The sequence below is a fragment of the Bos mutus genome, chromosome 7, assembly GCF_027580195.1.
Source record: "Bos mutus isolate GX-2022 chromosome 7, NWIPB_WYAK_1.1, whole genome shotgun sequence".
Classification (NCBI taxonomy): domain Eukaryota; kingdom Metazoa; phylum Chordata; class Mammalia; order Artiodactyla; family Bovidae; genus Bos; species Bos mutus.
In genome coordinates, this window is record NC_091623.1 from 91,339,326 (window position 1) to 91,364,557 (window position 25,232).

Sequence of the window (25,232 nt, forward strand, 5' to 3'; positions counted from 1 at the left end):
TCTTTTGTTGGGGCAAGTCTGCTGTAGTTGTGGCATATGATCTCCAGAGCACTCAGGCTCAGTAATTGCTGTGCAGGAGCTTGGTTGCCCAGCAGCACGTGGGATCCTTAGTTCTGCAACCAGGGATTGAAGGTTTTCTTCTAGGGACTTCCCTGGTAGTCCAGTGGCTAAGACTGAGCTCCAGTGCAGGGGACCTGAGTTCATTTCCCACTGGGGAACTGGATCCCACATACTGCAACTAAAAAGTGCTGCACCTAAAAGATCCTGCATGCTGCAGCAAAGATCGTAGGTCCCACACCCCAACTAGGATCCCGCACAGCCAAATTAATAAATAAAAGAATTTTTAGAAAGGTTTTAATTTAGATGAAGTTCAGTTTATCTGATTTTTTCCTTTATTGTATGTGCTTTTGATTTCATATCCATAACGTGCATGTGTGCTAAGTTGCTTTAGTCTCACACTGTTCTCCATTCAGTAGCTATTTACTGACCATCTAGTGTATGTCAGGCACTGTGCAGAACAACTGGGTATAAACAATGGTGAAAAAAATAATCATGAATCTTGGCCTTCATAGATCTTCCAGTCTAATTGGGAAGTGAAAGTGAAAGTTGCTCAGTTGTGTCCAACTCTTTGAGACCCTATGGACTGTAGCCTGCCAGGCTCCACTGCCCATGGAATTCTCCAGGCAAAAATACTGGAGTGGGTTGCCACGCCCTCCTCCAGGGCATCTTCCCAACCCAGGGATCGAACCTGCAACTCCTGCATTACAGGCAGATTCTTTACCCCTGAGCCACTGGGGAAGCCCTTTCATATCCATAAAGTTGTTGCCAAATCCAGTGTCTTGAAGATTTTTTTCCCAATGTTTTCTTCTAAGAATTTTAAACTTTTAGCTCTTACATTTAGATATTTGAGCCATTTTGAGTTAATTTTTGTATATGGTGTAAGATCGCAGTCTTAACTGTATTCTTTAGCTTGTGGATATCCAGTTTTTCCTGTACCATTTGTTGAAATGACTATAATTTCTCCTTTGAATGGCCCTGACATCCTTGTTGAAATTAATTGGTCATATGGGGGAGAGTTTTTTCTGGACTTTCTGTTCTATTTCTTTGGTTTTTATGACTGACTTTATACCAGTATTGTACTGTATTGATTGCTGTAGTTTTTGTAGTTAAATTTTGAAATTGGGCAGCATTAGTCCTCCAACTTTGTTCTTTTATCAAGATTGTTTTTGGAGAAGGAAATGGCAACCCATTCCAGTATTCTTGCCTAGAGAATCCTGTGGACAGAGGAGCCTGGTGGGCTGCTGTCCATAGAGTCACACAGAGTCCGACACGACTGAAGTGACTTAGCATGCATGCATGCATTGGAGAAGGAAATGGCAACCCACTCCAGTGTTCTTGCCTGGAGAATCCCAGGGACCGAGGAACCGGGTGGGCTGCCGTCTATGGGGTCGTACAGAGTCGGATATGACTGAAGCAACTTCGCAGCAGCAGCAGCGGCAAGATGTCACATTTCCTTAAGATTGCTTGTGGATTTTAGGATTGGTCTTTGTATTTCTGTGAAAAATGCTGTAGGATTTTAATAGGGATTAATGGCACCCCACTCCAGTACTCTTGCCTGGAAAATCCCATGGATGGAGGAGCCTGGTAGGCTGCAGTCCATGGGGTTGCTAAGAGTCGGACACAACTGAGCGACTTCACTTTCACTTTTCACTTTCATGCATTGGAGGAGGAAATGGCAACCCACTCCAGTGTTCTTGCCTAGAGAATCCCAGGGACGGCGGGGCCTGGTGGGCTGCCATCTATGGGGCTGCACAGAGTCAGACACGACTGAAGCGACTTAGCAGCAGCAGCAGCAGCACTGAATCTATAGATTGCTTTATGAGAACAAGTTTGAGTATAGATCTTACTTAATTGATTCACCACAGTTGATATTAGCAAATCAAAAAGCTTGAGATTGACAAAACATTCGAAACATTGGAAGACTGAACTTTCACTAATGTCTTCCCAAAGCCATTGAATCCAGTTCACGTGGAATACTGTGCTGTAAGTAGATGTTTCTCTAATATGGTGGGTTTTTTTCCCCAGTTTGTCCTCATATTAACTAATTTGTGACTGATCACAATGCTTCACATACTGATTAAATGCTAGAAATAATAATTTTTATTCTTTTTATCACTAGAGGTGAGTTCAGTTTTGAAAAAATTATCTCGATCTGGTATTAAATCTAGATAAATGAACCTGTAGTATTTTCTTTAATAATGTAGAATTTTAAAGTTTTCATATAGGCATTTTATGAAATCCGAGTCAGAAAGTAAAGGCCATGTCAGTTGATACCTTGAGTGGTACACTGTACTTGCAGCACTTAATCAGCTTCTAATTGACTTTTTTTTCTCATGTTTACCTATTCTGCTAAATTTCTGATTTTGCCTTTTAAAAAATATACAGTTGCTAATTCAATGACATGTGACACAAACTATCATTATCAAAGAGCAGATACCAAGGATATATTCTCCCTCTTTTTTGCTACTTTTTATTTTGATATAATTTCAAACTTACTAGAAAGTTGCAAGAATAGTACAAAGAACTCCCCCCATATAACCTTTGTCCAGACAGACCAATTGTGTTCATTTTATCCCTTTCCTGTATCCTTCTGTCTCTCAAATTTATTTTCTGCATAACTTGAAAGTAGGTTGCATACATCATGCCTTTTCTCTTACATAACCACAGTGTATTTATTTATCAAGATAGGAAATTTAACAAATTTCAAAAGTATTATTCGAATTCACATTCCTAAAGTTGAAAAAATTGAAATAGAATTCACATAGTATAGAATTCACTCTTTAAATTGTACAATTTCAGTTGTTTTTAAATATATTCACAGAATTGTACAACCTTCACCATTATCTGTTTTAAAACATTTTCATCACCCCAAACAAAACCTTGTACCCATTAGCAGGCATTTCCCATTCTGCTGTCCCTGCAGCTTTTGGTAATCACTAATCTATTTTCTGCCTCTCTGGATTTGTCTAGTCTGGAAATTTCGTATAAATGGAATCAAACAATATGTGATTTTTTTGTGTTCATGTCTTTCACTTATTATATTGTTTTCAAGATTTCTACATGTTGTATCACGTATCGGGCTTTCCTGGTGGCTCAGCTGGTAAAGAATCCACCTGCAGTCTACGGCTATACCACCCTGAATACACCTGATCTCGTCTGATCTTGGAAGAATCCGCCTGCAATGTTGGAGACCTGGGTTCAATCCCTGGGTTGGAAAGATCCCCTGGAGAAGGGAACAGCTACCCACTCCAGTATTCTGGCCTGGAGAATTCCATGGACTGTCTAGTCCATGGGGCTGCAAAGAGTTGGACACAACTGAATGACTTTCACTTTCACTTTATCATGTGCCAGTACTAAATTGAAATGTTTTGTGGATATACAACATTTTGTTCATTGGTTGATGTTTGGATTATTTCCATCTTTTGACTATTATAAATTATGATACTATGAACATTGGTATGCAAGTTTTTTATGACGATATCTTTTCATTTCCCTTGAGTGTATAGCTTGATCACATCATAACTTTTATTTTCTGAGAAGCTACCAGGCTGTTTTCTATAGCAACTTCATGACTTTACATTCCCACCAACAGTATATGAAGGTTCTAATTTCTCCACATCTTTGCTGACATTTTTTTAATAGCCATCCTAGTGGGTATGGAGATTATTGTGACTTTGACTTGCATTTCCCCAGTGACTAGTGAAGTTGCATCTTTTCACGTGCTTGTTGTCCATTTGCATGTCTTTGGAGAAGTGTTTTTTCAAATCTTTTCCCCATTTCTTGGTTGGATTGTCTTTTTATTGTTGAATTATGTTTGTTTGTTTTTAGGGGAAAAAACCCCATGTATTCTGGATACTGTCCCTTATCAGATACGTGATTTTGAAATATTTTTTCCCATTCTGTCAGCTATCTTTTCACTTTCTTGATTGTGCCGTTAAATTTAAAATCTTTGGTTGGGCCCAGTTTTTATATTTACCTACTCTTTCTTTTGTTGCTTGTGTATTTGGTGTCATGTCTAAGAGACCATTGCATAATTCTGAGTTATGAAGATTTACTCTTGTTTTCTTCTTCTAAGAGTTTTATACTTTAAGCTCTTACATTTAGGTCTTTGATCCATTTTGAGATTTGAAGAAATTATTTATTTTTGGCTCTACTGGGTCTGTGTTGCTATGTGTGGACTTTCTCTAGTTGTGACAAGTGTGGGCTCCTCTGTAGTTGTGGTGCATGGCTTCTCATTGCGGTGGCTTCTTTTCTTGCAGAGAGCATAGGCTCTAGGGCTCATGGGCTTCAGTAGTTGTGGCTTGTGGGCTCAGTAGTTGTGGTTCGGGGGCTCTAGAGTGTGGGCTTAGCAGTTGTGGTACACAGGCTTAGTTGCCCCGTGGCATCTGGAATCTTCCCACAGCAGAGATGGAACCTGTGTCCCCTGCATTGGCAGGTAGATGCTTAAACCACCGGACCACCAGGGGAGACCCATTTTGAGATCTTATAGATGTGAGATAGAAGTCTAACCTCATTCTTTTAAGTGTAGATATCTAATTGTCCCAGCACCATTTGTTGAGAAGACATTTCTTTCTCCATTGAAGTGTCTTAGCCCCCTTTTCAAAATTCGTTTGACTTTAAAATATAATGGTTTATTTTTGGAATGTTTATTTCTGTTTTATTCCACTGTTCTGTATGTCTTATGCCAGTTCCATACTGTCTTGATTACTGCAGTTTTTTGGTAGTAAGTTTTGAAATTGGGAAGTGTAAGTCTTCCACTTTGTTCTTTTTTCGAGATTCTTTTGGCCTTTCTGGGTTACTAGATATGTTCTTGTTCTTTAGTCTTCAGAAGAGGCTTAATAGAGGGTGTTTTGTATGCTACAGAATTTGTGGTCACACACAAAACCCACCCCTTCTCCATTAATAATGTTCATCTCTTGAAATTTCTGCTCCTCTTGTATACACTGAAGGTGGATGGTTGGGAACTCTTATGATTAAACCTGTGTTTGCAAGCTATCAGAAGAACAAGCTGTTGTAGTGTCTTTTTATGCATCCCCTCCCAGAAAGAAACTGGGTATATATTTGAGAGGAGACTAACTTGAAGAGGAAGGAGGTGGTTAGTTTGAATAGTTGTAGTCTAAGTGCATCTGATGTGGACTGTATATATAGCCTCAAGAGGAATATGGACAGAATTTCTTTTTCCAGAATAATAAACAGGTAACTAGAATAAAGTGTAAAACATGTCAATTAGAGTGTTTGCATCTGGTATCTTCTGACAGTTGTTTAAGAGGTATGAATTCAGTATTTGAGTAACATACTATTCGCTTGACACCCAAGCCAGTGTTATCACCTGTGTTATTACACAAACAAATCTTAGATATTACTGCCCAAATGGTCTCAATTATGTTAATTTACTAGTTAGTTTGGCTCTGAATAGTGAGAATGTGTACTATCTTTTAGTACCTGATGTGCTTGGGACTTGACTGACAACAAAGAAAAGTTTATTTTCTTTTGGTTTGAAGAGATTATTATTTAAGGCTATACTTAAATCAGGAGCATGGATTTGACCTATTACCACCCTTTCCCCCACAAAATTTTGAATAATATAAAAATACATTATCAAAAGTACTTACTACTGTGTATTATCTCCTTGTTAGTCTGTTAAAAGCATGTTCTCAGTCTCTACTGAGGAAAAGCAATGTTTAGTTTGGGGTAGGGCCTCTTTCATGAACTCACGTCTTACATAATAAAATTATATCTTTCAGAGATTAGAACCCTTGGCACTCTGTTTAAGAATTCTGATTGGTATTGCAGATTCCACAGTAATTTAACTAGAACCTGCTATTTGTTAAGCTTTGTTCTGGGCTTTAGGATTAGATTACAAAGATGAAAAAATATGGTGCCTACCCTTAAAGACATCAGGCTTTTCAGGAACATGAACATTTCAGAGAAATGTGAAACAAGGTAAATTATTTATACAAATTATATTTCCCCTTCTAAACTACTTTTACATAGTAACAGATTATATTTGAGTGTTTGTTCAAGGCGTGTGTACCTTAATTGCATAACCTCATTTAATATTTTCCTAGTCTTGTGACAGCCTAAAATCCTTACCGCAGTATAGGGATCATTGCCCTGTGTTAGTTGGATGATCACTCTAAAGGTTGATGTTTGAGTGTTTTCAAGAGTTTGATGGGCTTTAAGTGACAAGTTTAAAGGGGCAGTGATTTAAAATGAAAGGATACAAATTTCATTAGCATAAGACATTTGAGCAAAACCACAACTACTACATTATGTTCTGTCAACTCTCCAAGCATGTTCTGCTCCAGAGCTTTTGGCATTTGTACTTCACTCTCATAGGAGCTTTCTTCTCTTAGATACCTGTATGGTTTCCCTCTTTTACCTATTTTAGTAGTCTAAGAGCATTTCCTACTGCCTACTGTATGTATGTTCCATAAACATCTCAGATTCAAGTCCTAAAACTGAACTCATCGCTTTCCCCCTCCCCTGCCCTCCCCCCACCTGTAAATTGCATTGCCCTAAAACTAGTCAGTGTAGTTAGAAACCTTGGAACTTGCATCTGCTGTTTGTTACCACACACATCCAAACAGGCACTGAACCCTGTAGTTTCTTTCTTAACATCTTATTTGTTTCTTTCTCTGTATTCTCATTGCTTCTGCTGTAAATCAAACCATCGTCTTTTACTTACACTTACTGTAGTAATACCTGGCTCTATCTATTCAATACCTCTATGATTAAACCTCTAATTCTTCTCTACCCTGCTATCACAGTAAATTGTCTAATGCCAGTTCAGTCATGTCACTCCTTTGGCAAAAAGCCTTCCCGTTCCTTAGATAAAGGATAAATCAAATTCCTTGGTGTGGCATACCAGGTTATTTAGGATTTGGTTTCTGTTTCTTTCCTTGCTGTATCCTCCTTTATTTGCTTTTTATATTTCAGCCATACCAAATTTGCTGTAGTTCTCTGAACATAGCAAGCTATTAAACGTCCGGAGTAAATTACTTCACTGCTTTGGGTTCTAGTATCAGGATAATAGTTACTACATGCTAAGTTTTTATTGTCCAGTGAACTAAATGCTTACCTTTATATTCTAAAATAAACTTTACAACTATCATATGAAGAAAGTGATATTCCCAATTTATAGATGAGGAAACTGAAGCTTAGAGACGTTACATAACATGCACAAAGTTATACATCTAGTAATAATGGAGCCAGGGTTTGAATCAGGTTTCTTGGAATATAAAACCCATGCTTATAACTACTACTCTGCAGCTGTTACAATGGCCCTCTTCCCCATCCTGTTGGATACTTTCTTGTTCCAGATCATCAACTCTGATTTCCTTCATTACTGCCCCAGCTAGAACTGACCATTTCTTCCTTCCTCTGTGTTCCCATGTTGTCCATATATAACTCCCTGTTAAACAGCATCTTTAGTACTTTATTGCATTTATTTGATTATCTGTCTTATGAGCAGGAGTCATGTCATTTATTTTTATGTTCCCTGTATGTAGTAGAATGTCTGGCACATAGTGGGTACTTATTAAATGTTGGATTTAATAAGCCAATGTATCTTGAATATATATGTATAGTGTTTAATATGCTCAGATTACTTGTTAGCCTAAGACAGTGTAAGGGATTTTATATTTTTGTGGAGTAGAGAGTAAGAGATAAACTGACCTTAATAATAAAAAAGGTAATAGTAATAACAGCTAATATTTGTTGAGTGATTACCAGGTGTTAAGTAAGTACTGCTGTGCAGTTTTAGATATAGTGTCTTGCTTAATCATCAATAACCCTGTGATGTGGTTACTACTATTATCCTTATTTTATAAGCTGAGGAAAATGAGGCTAAGAGCGGTAAAACGAGTTAGCTAAGATGGCACTGTCAACAGTGGGCTAGTGTTTTAAGACTCCTTGCTCTTAGTCATTATGCTCTCCTCCCATTATTGGTATGAATTGGAGGTTTATGGGTGTTTGAGGCTTTTTTTAACTTACTCAAATCAAGTATTTCTTTGGAGTGTTTGATGCTTATTTTTTATTTAGAGTAATGAGTAGAAGCCAGGACTTCTCTCTAACCTCAGTCTTACCCATTTATTATGATAGGGCAGATACGATGTTTCTATTTTCAACATTAAGATTTTCTTGGACTTGATTGCCAGGTTCTTCATTCCTTGTGACTTTCCTAGTGAGTATGTGAGCAAGCTTCTTTTTTTAAAAAAACCTGTTGTGGCACAAATTTTGTTATATATTTGTTTGTTAGAAATAATGTAGTTGTAGCTACCAGAAGTATTTAAATAAAATCATGCTTTGTCTGTGTAAGAACTCTTTGTGGCTTGATAATCTATCACATTTAAAGATTTTTTCCTGACATTGCTCTTACTTTTAAACTTTGACATTATGATACTTGTAGATTCTCTGTTTAGTACATATTTGGTTAGTATGTAATTGTTTTAGTCATACTCCAATGTTTAGAACAGTCACTTAATACAGTTTATTTTTTTATTTTTTTTTTAAATATTTATTATTTGGCTGCACCAGATCTTAGTTGCAGCATGTGGGATCTAGTTCCCTGACCAGGGACTGAACTTGGGACCCCCTGCTTTGGGAGCACAGAGTCTTAGCCACTGGGCCACCAGGGAAGTCCCTTAATACAGTTTAGTCTGGTGAAAATGGTGTGAGCTTTGGAGTCTGAAGTACATGGCTTCAGATCTGCTCATGGTTATGTCATCTTGGATAAGTCTCTTTGACTTTTCTGAATTTCAGTTAAAATGAAGATGTTAATCTACTTCATTGAGTAGTAAAGATGATTGAGTGGAATAATATATGGAAAATGCACTTAATGGTAGCTATTATTTCCTTTCTCCCATGTTTAGAAACTTTAAAAAATAATAGATTCAGTATTAAAGATATGGTTTAAAAATGAAGTTTTTGTGGTTGACCAGAGTGGAGTACTATCTGCCTGCAATGCAGGAGACGCAGCAGAAGCCTCTGGTTCAATCCCTCAGTGGAAAGATCCCCCAGAGAAGGAAGTGGCAATTCATCCCAATATTCTTGCCTAGCAGGCTACAGTCCATGGGGTCGCAGAGAGTGGGACACAACTGAGCAACTAAATAACAACAATCACCACAAAAGTGGAGTTAATTTTCTTCAGCTTTAACTGAGAATTAGGAAAAGCCGGGTGGTTCTCTCTTGTGCTTATTGAAGTTAATTAACTTCAGAAATCCCAAGATAACATTGATGTTTTTTTGAGAAGAGGATTGTGGATCTGAAGTTTTTGTGGCAGGGTGGATAGTCTTTTCATTCCATTATTTCCAGTGTTGCTGATTATATTGGGCCTTAACAGTATTAGCAAAACTCTTTGCTAAATTTGTCATTATTTGGTCTCAAATTGCAACTGTATTACTTTTTCCTTTTGAATGGATCTTGGAGCATGTTTGTGGTGAATGTGACTGTTTGGAGTACCACCTTTTTTGCAAAAAGGAATTACTGTGTCCTTCAATAATTATCTCTGGGAATGCTGACCCATCCTTTTTGCTGCTCCAAGTAGAAACCAGTATTAAGCCACCTGCATTCTAAAATTGGTGTGATTCTGACTTAGTTGAGGGCTTACTTTGGGTGGGAAAAGGTAAGACAAGTTTATCTCTCCAGATACAAACTAAACAAGAGAGAATAGAAGTAATAGCAAATACATTTAAACATATATATAATATTTTGGATGTTTAAATATTTTATTTAAACATTTTCATTTTTAATGATCAAATCTGAATTTCTTAAGGAAGCTTTATTTTTAAAGGTTTGTAAGAAGAGTTAGTGAAAAATAAAGATTTAGCCCCTTCTCTTAAATAGCTCTGGTGGGAATTCATGGGAGTGATGATTATTCTTAAGGATTGCCAGAAGCAATATTTGTGACTACTAATATTTCAGTCCATAACTCAAAAAACAAATGTATTTAACATGTTAAAAATAAAAATTTCATAATTTGTTTGTAAGTGAAAAGGCATTTGTTGGAGTTCTTTATTTGCTTTTTGCATGATATGACCATATAACTAGAGAATATATAAACAGAAATGTTACATACATGTTTTATGATAGAATTTTTTTACTAACCTATTTTCTGTATTAACTAGCCCTCACTGTTTCCAGAAATTTACCCTTAGAGAAGGTAACAGATGTACAGGTGAGATTTTATTTTGCTGTCATATGACTTAAACCATATTAATATTATTGAAAATGTTAATTTTAGCAGTATTTACTTGATAGAAATTGTGTTTTTTTGTTGTTTGTTTTTCTGGTGGAAGTAAGTTTTGGCTAAATCATAGCTTAGGCTAATTAATGGTTTTTTTCTAATTAGATTTTGGCTAGGGTTGCTGGGTTTTATTTTAGGTGATAATAGCTGAGTCTGTGGTTATTCTCCCTAGTAACTATTGCCATCCAGTGGTTTATTTTTGAAATGTCATATGGGACAAAATGCTTATTCCGCTCTTTTCCCTTCTCGCTGTTTAGTCGCTAAGTTGTGTCCAACTGTTTGCAACCCATGCACTGTATGTAGCCTGCCAGGCTCTTTTGAGATTTCCCAGGCAAGAATACTAGAATTATTTAAATTCTAGTTGAAGCTAAAAACTGGACATATTTTTTTTAGAAAAAGGGAAGGATAAGAAAGACTTTTGATGAGGAAGACCTCAAGAGTTTGCCTTTAGCATTTTAGATGAGATAGTTGTGAAAGATGTTAGATGAAAGATGTTTAGATGTTGTGAAAGTGTTAGTCAATCAGTCGTGTCCGACTCTTTGTGACCGCATGGACTGTAGCCTCCCAGGCTCCTCTGTCCATAGAATTCTCCAGGCAAGAATACTGGAGTGGGTTGCCAATTCGTTTTCCAGGGGATCTTCCTGACCTAGGGATCAAACCCAGGTCTCCTGCATTGTAGGCAGATTCTGTGCTGTCTGAGCCACCAAGGATGCCCGTAAGGAAAAAAACCTATATGTAAGGAAAAAACATGTAGTTTTTTGTGGGCCAGATTTCCTCACATCCTTTTTCTTCCACCTTTTATTTTTGTACCTAATCAGAAGTAGGAAAAGAAATCTGCCATGTTTAAGACTGGAAATAAACTTTTTTGCCATTACTAAAAACAGTACCACTGTAGGTTGTTGCATTATGTTTGCTGCTCAATGTAGCTGCTGGATAGGGGTGAGCTTTCTATCTTTAGGCAATAAGGAAATTTCTGTGATCCTTTAGCTGTATTTGATCCATAAGCTGTGTGTTGCTTCTTCATCATTTGCATAATGAAGGCTAATTTCATTAGATATAACATTACTTTGAACTTATCTATTATTTAGACATTTTTTGTGTTATATCATTGAGCCTTTATATTAAATGTATGGTATTGGTCTTAATTAACATTTCCATGTTTCTGAAAATGGTTTCCATCTTGACTGGCCAGATACATTTTGAGGTAATGCTGTTGCAATTTGCATTGCAACAGTATGTGCTTCAGCAGGTTTGTCAGGTAAGATATTTATGAACTGCCAAAAGCAGTCCTCCAAATAGTCCCAAAGTAATGGGCATAACTGGATATTTTATCCTTTTATTGATCGCATGTTGAGACAGGCTTTTGTTTTTTTATTTAAGTTAAAAAAAAAAATTGGCTGCGCTGGGTCTTTGATGCAACACACAGGCTCTTTGTTGCTTCACCTGGTCTTTATCTAGTTGTGGCGAGTAGGGGCTACTCTCTAGTTGTGGTGCATGGGCTTCTTATTGTGGTGGCTTCTTTTGTTGTGGAGCCCAGGCTCCAGGGTGTGAGGGCTTCAGTAGTTGGAGCACTTGGGCTCAGTAGTTGAGGTGCATGGGCTTAGTTGCCCCTCAGCCTGTGGTATCCTAGTTCCCCGACCAGGGATTGAACCCATGTCCTCTGTGTTGGCAGGTGGATTCCTAACCCCTGGACCACCAGGGAAATCCTGAGACAATTAAGATTTTACAGAGAGTAGGGCAGAAAAGTATGAGAATTGAGTACCTTTTGGCACAAATCGGCACAAATGTATTCAAGTCATTTTTGTGTCTAGTTATGTATAACTCATTCTGGGAACTTAAGATTTTCCCCACAAGTGTTACAGATATTTAAAATTTGATCTTTTGGGTCAGAAGCTAAATATAAAATGCCTAAAACTATGTTTAAAAATTTAAGTGGATTCTAACTAGGGAAAAAAAATTGTAATTATGTGAGGTGATAGATGTTAACTTATTGTGGTAATAATTTCATAATACATACTGTTAGCAGTCATTCCCATTCCTCTTTTGCCGGCTCTTCAGTAAACCACTAATCTTTCTGTCTCTTTGGATTTGCCTGTGCTGGACATTTCATATAAACGAATTTGTACAGTATGTGACTTTTTGCATCTGACTTTGTTCATGCTAAGCACATGAACTTGGCTGAATAAAATTCGATCGTATGGATATTATTATTCTGTTTATCAGTTTACTGGTTAACATATGGGTTGTTTCCACTTTTTGTTTACTATGCTTAATGCAACTATGAATGTCTGTGTACAAAGTTTTGTATGAACATGTACATTTCAATCTTCTTAGGTGTATACATAGAAGTGGAATTGCTAGGTCGTATTCTGTGTTTAATTTTTGAAGAACTGCCAAACACTGTCCCACAGGCACTTCATCTTTTATGCTTCTACTAACAGTGTACAAAGGACCTTATATTTTTGAGGGTGGATCATTCGTCACTTTCTAAATGCATCTTCAAGTCCATTTTTTAATTTCATTCCCTTACTCCCCACCTACATGTCTGACCACCTGTGCAATTCTATGCAACCTTCAAAGCCTAGTTCAGATTCTACTTGTGCAAAGTCTGCTTAGAGTACTGGGGCAGGAAGTGATTTCTCTCTCTTTAATGCATATAGTTTTACCATTTATTTCTCTTGGAGGCCTTTTGTGACAGTTGTTGGTGTCTTTGACATTTCTTCTACCACATTTTTGTATTCTCATAGTAGTTTGTATAAAACAGGACTTGAGTAAATATTGGAGAATGAATGGGAGAAAATTGGATATCCTTATTTTGGATTTTTAAAATGTTACATGATAGATGTAATCTGTATTTATCTTTGTAATATGTGTAATGGTGTATGAGACCAGTGCTTTTATAAAATAGACATATTAGCATCTAAATACTGTTTTTAATAAATTCAGAATTTTAATAAATTTTAAAAAATAAATTAATTTTTTTAATTTTTAATAAATTTCAGAATTTGTAATGGTGGTTTTAACTGTCCTTACAACTGCAGATGTATGTATCTAAAAATATGTAATAATTTCTTGTGCTTGCAACAAGCTCTTTCTTGTATGAGCAGTTGCCTTTCAAATCACTGGAAAACTGATAGTATACATTTATCTGTTGGCTTTGATCTAGAATGACATCTTTGTCTATAATTACATATTAAAGAAGTTGTATTAAAACACAGTACATGGCTCAGTGTTATTGGATATGATGTTAAAGATTTACTTTATTTAAAGCACATCATTGGATAAAAAATATATCAACATCATTTTACTGTCTTTATTAGGATATCTTTATTTGGTATCCATTGTGAAAATTGATCACCAACTAGTCAAATATTCCAAATAATGTAATCCAAATACTGTGGTACTTTGTTTATGAATGTGTTACTATCTATTGCTTAATGTCTAAGAGTCACATGGCCTGTGTTTGAAATGTGACTTTGCCATTTATTAGCTATGCAGCCTTGGAGAAGTACTTAACCTTTCTGTTCCTGTTTTTCTGTCTACAAGTATGTTAACCTGCCTGGTTAGACATATTTATATATTATAGACATATATAGGTATATAAATATGTATTCATGATTATATATACATGAGTACTCATATGATCTTCTTTGCATACATATACATACATACTTTTTGCAAAATAAAGATTGTACTCTTAAATCTTGTGGTTTTCACTTAATTTTATGACTTGAGCCATTAAACATGCTTCAAAAAATATTATTCTTAATGACTGCATAGTGGTCCATCCTATGAATATACAAAATGTACTTAACAAATCCCCTGTTGTTTTTTTCACTTCATTTTTGGAATTTTAGTTAATGCTGCAATGAACATCCCTGCGCATTTTTTCCTAGCATTCAGATAATTTTTTAAAGATGGAAATGGAAGTGTTATTCACTCAGTCGTGTCCGACTCTTTGTGATCCCATGGACTGCAGACCCCCAGGCTCCTCTGTCCATGGGATTTCCCAGGCAAGAATACTGGAGGGGGTTGCTGTTTGCTTCTTCGGAGTATCTTCCCGACCCAGGGGCTGAACTCAGGTCTCCCGCATTGTGGGCGGATTCTTTTCTTTTTTTGACTGTGCCGGGTCTTTGATGCTGTACACGCTTTTCTCCAGTTGTGGTTGAGCAGGGGCTACTCGCTATTTGGCGCGGGCTCGGACTTCTCATTGTGGTGGCTTCTTTTTTTGTGGAGCATGGGCTCTAGAGCGCGCAGCTTCTGTTGTCGTGGCTTGCGTGCTCTAGAGCACCGGCTCTAGGTAGTTGTGGCGAAAGGGCTTAGTTGCTCTGCGGCATGTGGGATCTTACTAGACGAGGGATTAAACCCGTATTTCCAGCACTGGCAGGCAGATTCTTTACCACTGAGCCACCAGGGAAGCCCAGGTAGATTCTTAGAGATTTCTTTAAATGAAATTACTGGATCAGAGAAGTACTTTTTAAAGCATTTTGATTCATTTTTCCAAATTGCTTCCCCAAAAGGTTGTACATATTTTATTTGGTAAGAAAATTTAGAATTAATTTAAAATTATAGGGTTGCATGTTTATTTTTATAAGTTAATTTTACTTATGCTATTCATTCAACAAAGTTGTATTGAATAACAAGATATTCATAGGCTCAGAGGATAGAGCAGTGAACAAATGGCTATGATTCCTAACCTAATAAAGTTTTCCTGTCTAGAGCACTTAAGATATTTGACAGTAGATTAAATATTCTTTTCTTTAGTGTAAGAGTCAGAATTGACTATATTGATTGGAAAAGAGGAGAAACTATACCTCAATGACCTGTTTATGCTATCTAATCTTTTTACTATCTAGTCCTGTATATGTCTTCCTAGGGGCTGTGTTGATGTACTTGTTTCATTTAAAAAATGCTGCTTTTCAGGCTCTGTGGTGGGCACAGAAGATTCATTGCTCTCCAGGAAACTTGAATCTGGTGTGTCTGAAGAGGCTCCCTAAAAGTCCTTCCCCATAATCTCCTGTTTTTGCAGTAATTTATTTGGTTATGTTTAAATTCCAAATCAGAAGTCCTATGACCTTCAATTGTAGTATTCTAACTATATTAAGATCAGCTTTATGAATATTGCATCTTTAATTCATAAACAGGTTGAATCATTTATTTTGGACCAAGAAGATTTGGATAACCCAGTGCTTAAAACAACATCAGAGATATTCTTATCAAGCACTGCAGAAGGAGCAGACTTACGCACTGTGGATCCAGAGACACAGGCACGACTAGAAGCCTTGCTGGAAGCAGCAGGTACTTTATTTTTTCTTTTCTGTTTCTCATTTCTTTAAAAGACTCCAGAGAACTCCCTGGTGGTCATGGTTGGGACTCCACACTTCCACCGCCAAGGGCCCAGATTCCATTCCTGGTGGAGGAACTAAGATCCTGTGAGCAGCAAAAAAAAAAAAAAAGACTCCATCTCTATTCAAAGTTATACAAGATTATCACCAAATTATATACTATATAAAGTTTGAAGTCTGTAAAACTTATGGTTTTTTAAAAATTTCCTAAAGAAAATGTTCACATTTTATGTTTAAAAAATTCTTGCTTGAAAGTTCTCAATGAGTGATTTCTAGGCTCAGCACTAACTTTTTTTAAAATTGAAGTATAGTTGATTTACAGTGTTGTGTTAGTTTCAGGTATACAGCAAAGTGATTCAGTCATATATATATATGTATTCTTTTCTATTATGGTTTACTGCATGACATTGAATATAGTTCCCTGCTGTACAATAACACTAGCATTTTTAAAGTATTAGATAAGTAGCTAGTTATTAAGGAAAACTTATTACCAGTTACATTGTAAAATTAAAATGCGTGAGGTAAATTAAATCCATCAAATTATGAGTCTTTTAGCTGATTTAGGGAACTGTGCACATGATTACTGACTTTAGTCTGTAACTTAATTGTAGATTGCTTTTTTTAACTTCGAAGACATTTAAGTAAAAATTGAACACAAAATTGGACCAGAATTTACCAAACTCTGTCAATTTCTTGTTTTGAAGCAACAGAAAAAAAAATTCTGTGATAAGCATGCTTTCTCAAAGTAATATATACTTCTATAATAAATAACTATTTTATATTCTAAAACCTTCTCACAATTTGCCTAACAAAATTTCCATCACACTGTAATGAAAGCCTTTCATTTCCTAAAATTGTTTTAAGAGGGAAGTTATCTTTTTCTAATCTTTGTATATTGCTTTTGAGATATGTTTACTTTGTATGATATTCCCTTCTTTTATTGTTGTTGTTGTTCAGTTGCTTAGTTGTGTCTGACTCTTTGTGACCCCATGGACTGCAGCATGCTAGGCTTCCATGTCCTTCACTATCTCCTGGAGTTTGCTCAGACTCGTGTCCATTGAGTCGATGATGCCATCCAATCTCATCCCTATATTTATTTATTTAATGTAAATACATGTGTACATTACACATACATAAGAATTTAATCTAGAAGAATTTACAGGTGTTTTTTCCTTTTCTGTTGGCTCCGGTGTCTTGTTGGGTCTCCTAGGCTCTTCATTGCTGCATGCGGGCTTCTGTCTTGTTGTGAAACAAGGGCTTTAGAGTACCTGGGCTCAATAGTTGTGGTACCCTACATGTGGGATCTTAGTCCCCCCACCAGGGATCAAACTCTCATCCCCTGCATTGTAAGGCAGATTCTTAACTGCTGGATCATCAGGGAAGTCCCTATCAAATGTTTTTTAAAATGTACTTTCGAAGCCCTGTCCAAGGCAGTTGCTTAATGAATACTTTCTTTTTGTGCATTAGTATTTTCATTTGTTTTTTTGTACATTGCATGAGCCTATAACATTTAAGAGGAATTTTTAGACTTATGTTTGTTTTCAATTATGAGAATGTGTTAAATATTACTAGACTTCTAAAGATAGGTTTTTTTTCCTTATAAATATATTTTAAAAAATTTTTAATTTTTTAATGAAAGATAATTGCTTCACAGATTTTGTAAACATCAACATGAATCAGTCATAGGTATACACGTGTCCCCTCCCTCTTGAACCTCCCTCTCATTTCCCTCCCCATCCCACTCCTCTAGGTTGATATAGAGCCCCTGTTTGAGTTCCCTGAGACATACAGCAAATTACCATTGGCTATGTATTTTAATTATGGTAATGTAAGTTTCCATGTTACTCTCTCCATGCATCCCACCCTCTACTTCCTCCCCCCATCCTATGTCAATAAGTCTGTTCTCTATGTCTGTTTCTCCATTGCTGCCCTCCAAATGAATTCATCTGTACCATCTTTCTAGATTCCATATATATGTGTTAATATAAGATATTTATTTTTCTCTTCCTGGCTTACTTCACTCTGTATAATAGGCTCTAGGTTCATCCACCTCATTAGAACAGACTCAGATGTGTTCCTTTTCATGGCCAAGTAATATTCCATTGTGTATATGTACCACAACTTCTTTATCCATTTATCTGTCAGTGGACATCTAGGTTGCTTCCATGTTCTCACTATTGTAAATAGTGCTTCAGTGAACACTGGGACACATGTTTCTTTTTCAATTTTGGTTTCCTCAGGGCATGCCTAGGAGTGAGATTGCTCAGTCATATGGTGGTTTTAATCCTAGTTTTTAAGGAATCTCCATACCGTCTTCCACAGTGGCTGAATCAATTTATATTCCCACCAACATTGCAAGAGGGTTCCCTTTTCTCCACACTCTCCAGCATTAATTGTATGTAGACTTGTTGATGATGGCCATTCTGACCAGTGTGAGGTGATATCTCACTGTAATTTTGATTTGTATTTCTCTAATAATGAGCAATGTTGAGCATCTTTTCATGTGTTTGTTAGCCATCTACCTGTGTATCTTCTTTGGAGAAATGTCTGTTTAGGTCTTTTTCCTACTTTTTGATTGGGTTGTTTGTTTTTCTGGTATTGAGTTGTGTGAGCTGTTCGTATATTTTGGAAATCAATCCTTTATCAGTTGTTTCATTTGCTATTATTTTCTCTCATTCTAAAGGATGTCTTTTCACCTTGTTTATAGTTTCCTTTGCTGTGCAGAAGCTTTTAAGTTTAATTAGATCCCACTTGTGACTTTTGTTTTTATTTCCATTACTCTAGGAGGTGGGTCATAGAGACTCTTCCTTTATTTATATCATCAAATGTTCTGCCTATGTTTTCCTCTAAGAGTTTTATAGTTTCTAGTCTTACATATAGGTCTAAAATTATGAAATGCTTCATAAATTTGCGTGTCATCCTTGCACAAGGGCCATGCTAATTTTTTCTGTATTGTTCCAATTTTAGTGTATGTGCTGCTGAAATGAGCACTAAAGACAGAATCCTTGACACTATTTTAACTGAAAAAAAAAAGTTGAAAATATTTTTTAAGGTTGTTTGAGAATTAAGGCCATTTCAAGAAGAATTTTTAAAAATTCTTTTCTAAATTATAAATATAATATATAATACAAAATCACATGGACCAGAGCCTTGTATAACTCAATGAAACTATGAGCCATGCTGTATAGGGTCACCCAAGACAGATGGGTCATGGTGGAGAGTTCTGACAAAATGTGGTCCACTGGAGAAGGGAATGGCAAACCACTTCAGTAGTCTTACCTTGAGGACCTCATGAACAGTATGAAAAGGCAAAAAGATAGAACACTGAAAGATGAACTCCCTAGGTCGGTAGGTGCCCAATATGCTGCTGGAGATCAGCGTAGAAATAACTCCAGAAAGAATGAAGAGACGGAGCCAGAGCAAAAACAACACCCAGTTGTCGATGTGACTGGTGATGGAAGCAAGGTCTGATGCTGTAAAGAGCAATATTGCATAGGAACCTGGAATGTTAGGTCCATGAATCAAGGCAAATTGGAAATGGTCAAACAGGAGATGGCAAGTGTGAACGTCGACATTTTAGGAATCAGCGAACTAAAATGGACTGGAATGGGTGAATTTAACTCAGATGACCATTATATCTACTACTGTGGTCAAGAATCCCTTAGAAGAAATGGAGTATCCATCATAGTCCAAAAAAGGGTCCAAAATGTAGTACTTGGATGCAGTCTCAAAATGTAGTACTTGGGTGCAATCTCAAAAACGACACAATGATCTCTGTTTGTTTCCAAGGCAAACCATTCAGTATCACGGTAATCCAAGTCTATGCCCCAACCAGTAACACTGAAGAAGCTGAAGTTGAATGGTTCTATGAAGACCTACAAGATGTTCTAGAACTAACACCCAAAGAAAAGAAAAGATGTCCTTTTCATTATAGGGGACTGGAATGCAAAAGTAGGAAGTCAAGAAACACCTGGAGTAACAGGCATATTTGGCTTTGGAGTACAGAATGAAGTAGGACAGAGGCTAATAGAGTTTTGCCAAGAGAATGCACTGGTCATAGCAAACACCCTCTTCCAACAACACAAGAGAAGACTCTACACATGGACATCACTAGATGGTCAATACTGAAATCAAATTGATTATGTTCTTTGTAGCCAAAGATGGAGGAGCTCTATACAGTCAGCAAAAACAAGACCGGGAGCTGACTGTGGCTCAGATCATGAACTCCTTATTGCCCAATTCAGACTTAAATTGAAGAAAGTAGGGAAAACCACTAGACCATTCAGGTATGACCTAAATCAAATCCCTAATGATTATACAGTGGAAGTGAGAAATAGATTTAAGGAACTAGATCTGATAGACAGAGTGCCTGATGAACTATGGATGGAGGTTCATGACATTGTACAGGAGACAGGGATCAAGACCATCCCCAAGAAAAAGAAATGCAGAAAAGCAAAATGTCTGTCTTAGGAGGCCTTACCAATAGCCGTGAAAAGAAGAGAAGTGAAACGCAAAGGAGAAAAGGAAAGATATACCCATTTGAATGCAGAGTTCCAAAGAATAGCAAGGAGAGATAGGAAAGCCTTCCTCAGTGATCAATGCAAAGAAATAGAGGAAAACAATAGAATGGGAAAGACTAGAGATCTCTTCAAGAAAATTAGAGATACTAAGGGAATATTTTATGCAAAGATAGGCTCAATAAAGGGCAGAAATGGTATGGAACTAACAGAAGCAGAAGATATTAAGAAGAGGTGGCAGGAATACACAGAAAAACTGTACAAAAAAGATGTTCACGACCCAGATAATCACCATGGTGTGATCACTCATCTAGAGCCAGACATCCTGGAATGCGAAGTCAAGTGGGCCTTAGAAAGCATCACTACAAAGCTAGTGGAGGTGATGGTTCCAGTTGAACTATTTCAAATCCTAAAAGATGATGCTGTGAAAGTGCTGCACTCAATATGCCAGCAAATTTGGAAAACTCAGCAATGGCCACAGGACTGGAAAAGGTCAGTTTTCATTCCAATCCCAAAGACAGGCCATGCCAAAGAATACTCAAACTACCACACAATTGCCCTCATCTCACAGGCTAGTAATGTAATGCTCAAAATTCTCCAAGCCAGGCTTCAACAGTACATAAACGGTGAACTTCCAGATGTTCAAGCTGGTTTTAGAAAAGGCAGAGGAGCCAGAGATCAAATTGCCAACATCTGCTGGATCATGGAAAAAGCAAGAGAGTTCCAGAAAAACATCTATTTCTGCTTTATTGACTATGCCAAAGCCTTTGTGTGGATCACAATAAACTGTGGAAAATTCTGAAAGAGATGGGAATACCAGACCACCTGACCTGCCTCTTGAGAAACCTGTATGCAGGTCAGGAAACAACAGTTAGAACTGGACATGGAACAACAGACTGGTTCCAAATAGGAAAAGGAGTATGTTAAGGCTGTATATTGTCACCTGGCTTATTTAACTTATATGCAGAGTACATCATGAGAAACGCTGGGCTGGAAGAAGCACAGCTGGAATCAAGATTTTTGCGAGAAATGTCAGTAACCTCAGATATGCTGATGACACCATCCTGATGGCAGAAAGTGAAGAACTAAAGAGAATCTTTGATGAAAGAGGAGAGTGAAAATTTTGGCTTAAGCTCAATATTCAGAAAACAAAGATCATGGCATCCAGTCCCATCAGTTCATGGCAAATAGATGGGGAAACAATGGAAACAGTGTTTCCATTGACTTTATTTTTGGGGGCTCCAAAATCACTGCAGATAGTGACTACAGCCATGAAATTAAAAGATGCTTACTCCTTGGAAGGAAAGTTATGACCAACCTAGACAGCATATTGAAAAGCAGAGACATTACTTTGCCAACAAAGGTCCGTTTAGTCAAGGCTATGGTTTTTCCAGTAGTCGTGTATGGATGTGAGCTTTGGACTCTAAAGAAAGCTGAGTACCGAAATTGATGCTTTTGAACTGTTGTTTTGGGGAAGACTCTTGAGAGTCCCTTGGACTGTAAGGAGATCTAACCAGTCCATCCTAAGGGAAATCAGTCCTGAATATTCATTGGAAGGACTGATGTTGAAGCTGAAACTTTAACACTTTGGCCACCTGATGTGAAGAGCTGACTCATTTGAAAAGACCCTGATGCTGTGAAAGATTGAAGGCGGGAGGAGAAGGGGACGGCAGAGGATGAGGTGGTTGGATGGCATCACCGACTCAGTGGACGTGAGTTTGAGTAAAGTCTGGCAGTTGGTGATGGGCAGGGAGGCCTGGTGTGCTGCAGTCCATGGGGTTGCAAAGAGTCGGACACGACTGAGCAACTGAACTGAACTGACTGAAAACAGAATGAGATGTATTAATTTGATTGTAAAGGTTTATGTATACTTGTCAGGATTTACATATACTTTCAGACTTTCACTTGTAGTTTTACAAATGCATGATTTTTTTTTTAAGTTAAATAGGTTCATATTAACAAATCATAATTTTCCTTTTTTTAACTTTTCTTTTTTGGACTTCCCTGGTGGCTCATATGGTAAAGTGTCTGCCTAAAATGCGGGAGACCCAGGTTCGATCCCTGGGTCAGTAAGATCCCCTGGAGAGGGAAATGGCAACCCACTCCAGTATTCTTGCCTGGAAAATCCCATGGACAGAGGAGCCTGGTAGGCTATAGTCCATGGGTTCACAAATAGTCAGACACGACTGAGCGACTTCACTTTTTTTCACTTAATTTATTGTGTTCATCCTTCTATAACATTATATGTTGATATTTTTAGGTTATTTCCAATTTTTTTATATCACAAATACTGCTATAGTTTATATCCATATATATCCATGACTTTTCTTGCTTGTGCAAGTATCTTCATAGGACAGAGTTTTAGAAGGTGATACTGCTAGGTCAGAGGATATTTTTGCATTCAAAATTTTGATAACTTTTATCAATAGAAATGTCAAGTTTATGTCAGTATACCTTCCTATCAACTGTTTGAAAGGGTCTCACACCTTTGTTCTTTTGGTCAATTTCATAGTTTGTGTTCAGTCAATGTTATCAACAAGTTGTGTGGTAGTTCTTTATAAATGATATAAATTAATTGTGTGTTAATTTTTCCAGTTTTTATTTTGCCTTAATTTTATTTATAGTGCCTTTAATTATATAGAAATTTTTATTGAAAATAAACATGTTTAGTATCCCATTTACTAATTTTTTACTTTATAGCTTTCGTGATTTGGTCTCATGCTTAGAAAATCCTCCTTAACATCAGCAATAGAAGAATACTACATAGTATAATAGTACTTTTCAGATTTCATTTAAGTCTACCAGGTTTTTATTTTTGTAAATGGTATGAATTTGAGATCTTACCTAATTTTCAAATAGCCAACTTCTGAACAGTGTTTAGGAAATAAGCTCTCTTATCTCCATTGATTTGAAGTGCCACCTGTGTCATATATTGAGTTCACAAATAATCCAGGATCTTGGGGGCTCTATTATATATCCTTGATAGAATTATTTTTCTGTGCAGGTGTCATACTATCATACTGTTTTAATTGGAGAGCATCACAATGTCTATTTTTTCTCTTATTGTGCAATTTTTCCCTTCTTTTTTTTTTGTTCTATAAATTTTTATTGGCTATTTTCCTCTCATTTTCAGCAGTAACAGGTGGTGATATTATCAACAAAGTTTTCTGTTACTGATTCCTCACTGAATCTAGAGAAAAAGATTTATTGGCAGCCTAGACCAACCAGATTGTGAGCTCTGTAAGGACAGGAGCTACGTTTTATTCCTTTATGTCTGGTACATTTAAAAGCACATAATAAATGTAAAATATGATAATTTATTTTAATTTACCATGTTTACCCAGAAAATGGTTCTAGGTGGCTGTTCAATCAAAGGAAGAAACTGTTGGATTGTTTGTTGTAATATTAAAGAATATTTCCTTCATTACTACTAAAAATATCAATAGATAGGATCTTATACTTTAGATCTGATGCTGTAATTACACTTTGATAGAAATCTCATCCATTTTTTTACAGTAAGCATTAAGTTATATTTGGAGTTAGGTAGAGGACAAATTAGTGTTATGTGAATTGTAAAGATGAAAAGACTAAAACATAGGTAGTTATGAATGGCCTTTTGATGTTAGTGGCAAAATTTAAATTGTCAGCCTTACACATGCATTTTGCCCTAGATAGTAGTGTTAAGAAATATAATTACAATTTATACATTAATGCTTCTTCTTTCCCTGCACCATCTAATTGATGCACACTGAAGGAATTGGCAAATTGTCAACTGCTGATGGTAAAGCCTTTGCAGATCCTGAGGTACTCCGAAGACTGACATCCTCAGTAAGTTGTGCATTGGATGAAGCTGCCGCTGCACTGACGCGGATGAGGGCGGAAAACAGTCACAGTGCAGGACAAGTAGACACGTATGTGTTTAATGACTTCTGCTGAGTATTCAATTCTGTATCTGATTTTCATTTCTAATGAAGTTACTTACTCCAAAGGTTATAGTTGAAACTCTAAACTGACCACCTGAGTAATAATAAATGAAATGGGTTGCTAATGCAGTAATCTAGGTCCTTGCTATTCAAACATGGCACTTGGAACTAGCAGCATCAGCATAACCTGAGAACTTATTAGAAATGTAGAATTTCAGACCCCACTTGGATCTACTGAATCAGAATCTACATTTTAACGAGAAACATGGGCTGTTTGTATGCACATTAGAGTTAGAGACTCACCGATTTTGTTAGTCATTCTGCAATAAAAATTTTATTCAGATTTTCATCTTCTATTACCTCACTATTACCGAGTAAAATTTAAGATAAATACGTCTTTGGGAATCATAACATTAGTTTAAAAACTTGTTCATCTAATGCTTTATACAGTTTATTTAAAACTTAATATGACATGACAATGTGACAGCTGTTTTCACATTTACTTATTGCTTTCTGGCTTGGTCCACATACATGAAAAATTAGTATGCAAATAAATATTCAAATAATTTTTTTCTTACAATATCATCATTTTTCTTTGTATAACTAACTGTATATATTTAATACAATTCATTATCATAGGACCTTGAGTTTTTCTGTGTTGGTTTGTTTTCAGTCGCAGTCTGGCAGAAGCTTGTTCTGATGGGGATGTGAATGCTGTTCGTAAACTGCTAGATGAAGGCAGAAGTGTAAATGAACATACTGAAGAAGGAGAAAGCCTGCTGTGTTTGGCTTGTTCAGCTGGGTATTATGAATTAGCACAAGTAAGCAGAAGTAATCTTTAGTGATCAGAATTGTGGAAGATTTTGATGTTTTATTTATTTTTATCATTAATAAAAAAATCATCATTAGAGACCAGGGTCTTTCCTTTTTTGGCAGTAGGTTAAATAGAAACTGATACATAATTAATTTTTGTTCTCTGTGCATGCAACTTGTCATGGTCCATTTTTTCTGCCACTTACTCAAAAATAGTCCTAATGAATGAGAGACACATAGGGAAAAAAAGGAAAGGAAAAAAAACCACATAGAGATAATATTAATAATAGTAAATTTTAAACTTGCCATTAGAAATAATATACAACTA

The 25,232-nt window shown here is 36.6% G+C and overlaps 1 protein-coding gene and 1 non-coding gene across 5 annotated transcripts in view; one reads left to right on the plus strand and one right to left on the minus strand.

Annotated features, from left to right (window-relative positions):
- Positions 1-25,232, plus strand: part of ANKHD1 (ankyrin repeat and KH domain containing 1) — a 104,682-nt gene that overhangs the window by 9,761 nt on the left and 69,689 nt on the right. For all 4 annotated transcript variants that reach the window (XM_070374457.1, XM_005900189.3, XM_070374455.1 and 1 more), the window contains exons 2-4: positions 15,451-15,604; positions 23,923-24,079; positions 24,765-24,912. In XM_070374457.1, coding sequence (XP_070230558.1) covers positions 15,451-15,604; positions 23,923-24,079; positions 24,765-24,912 — 459 coding nt within the window. The remainder of the gene's footprint in view (positions 1-15,450; positions 15,605-23,922; positions 24,080-24,764; positions 24,913-25,232) is intronic.
- Positions 18,536-18,642, minus strand: LOC138988746 (U6 spliceosomal RNA). The gene has a single exon (XR_011465001.1). It is a non-coding gene; the product is annotated as a U6 spliceosomal RNA (small nuclear RNA).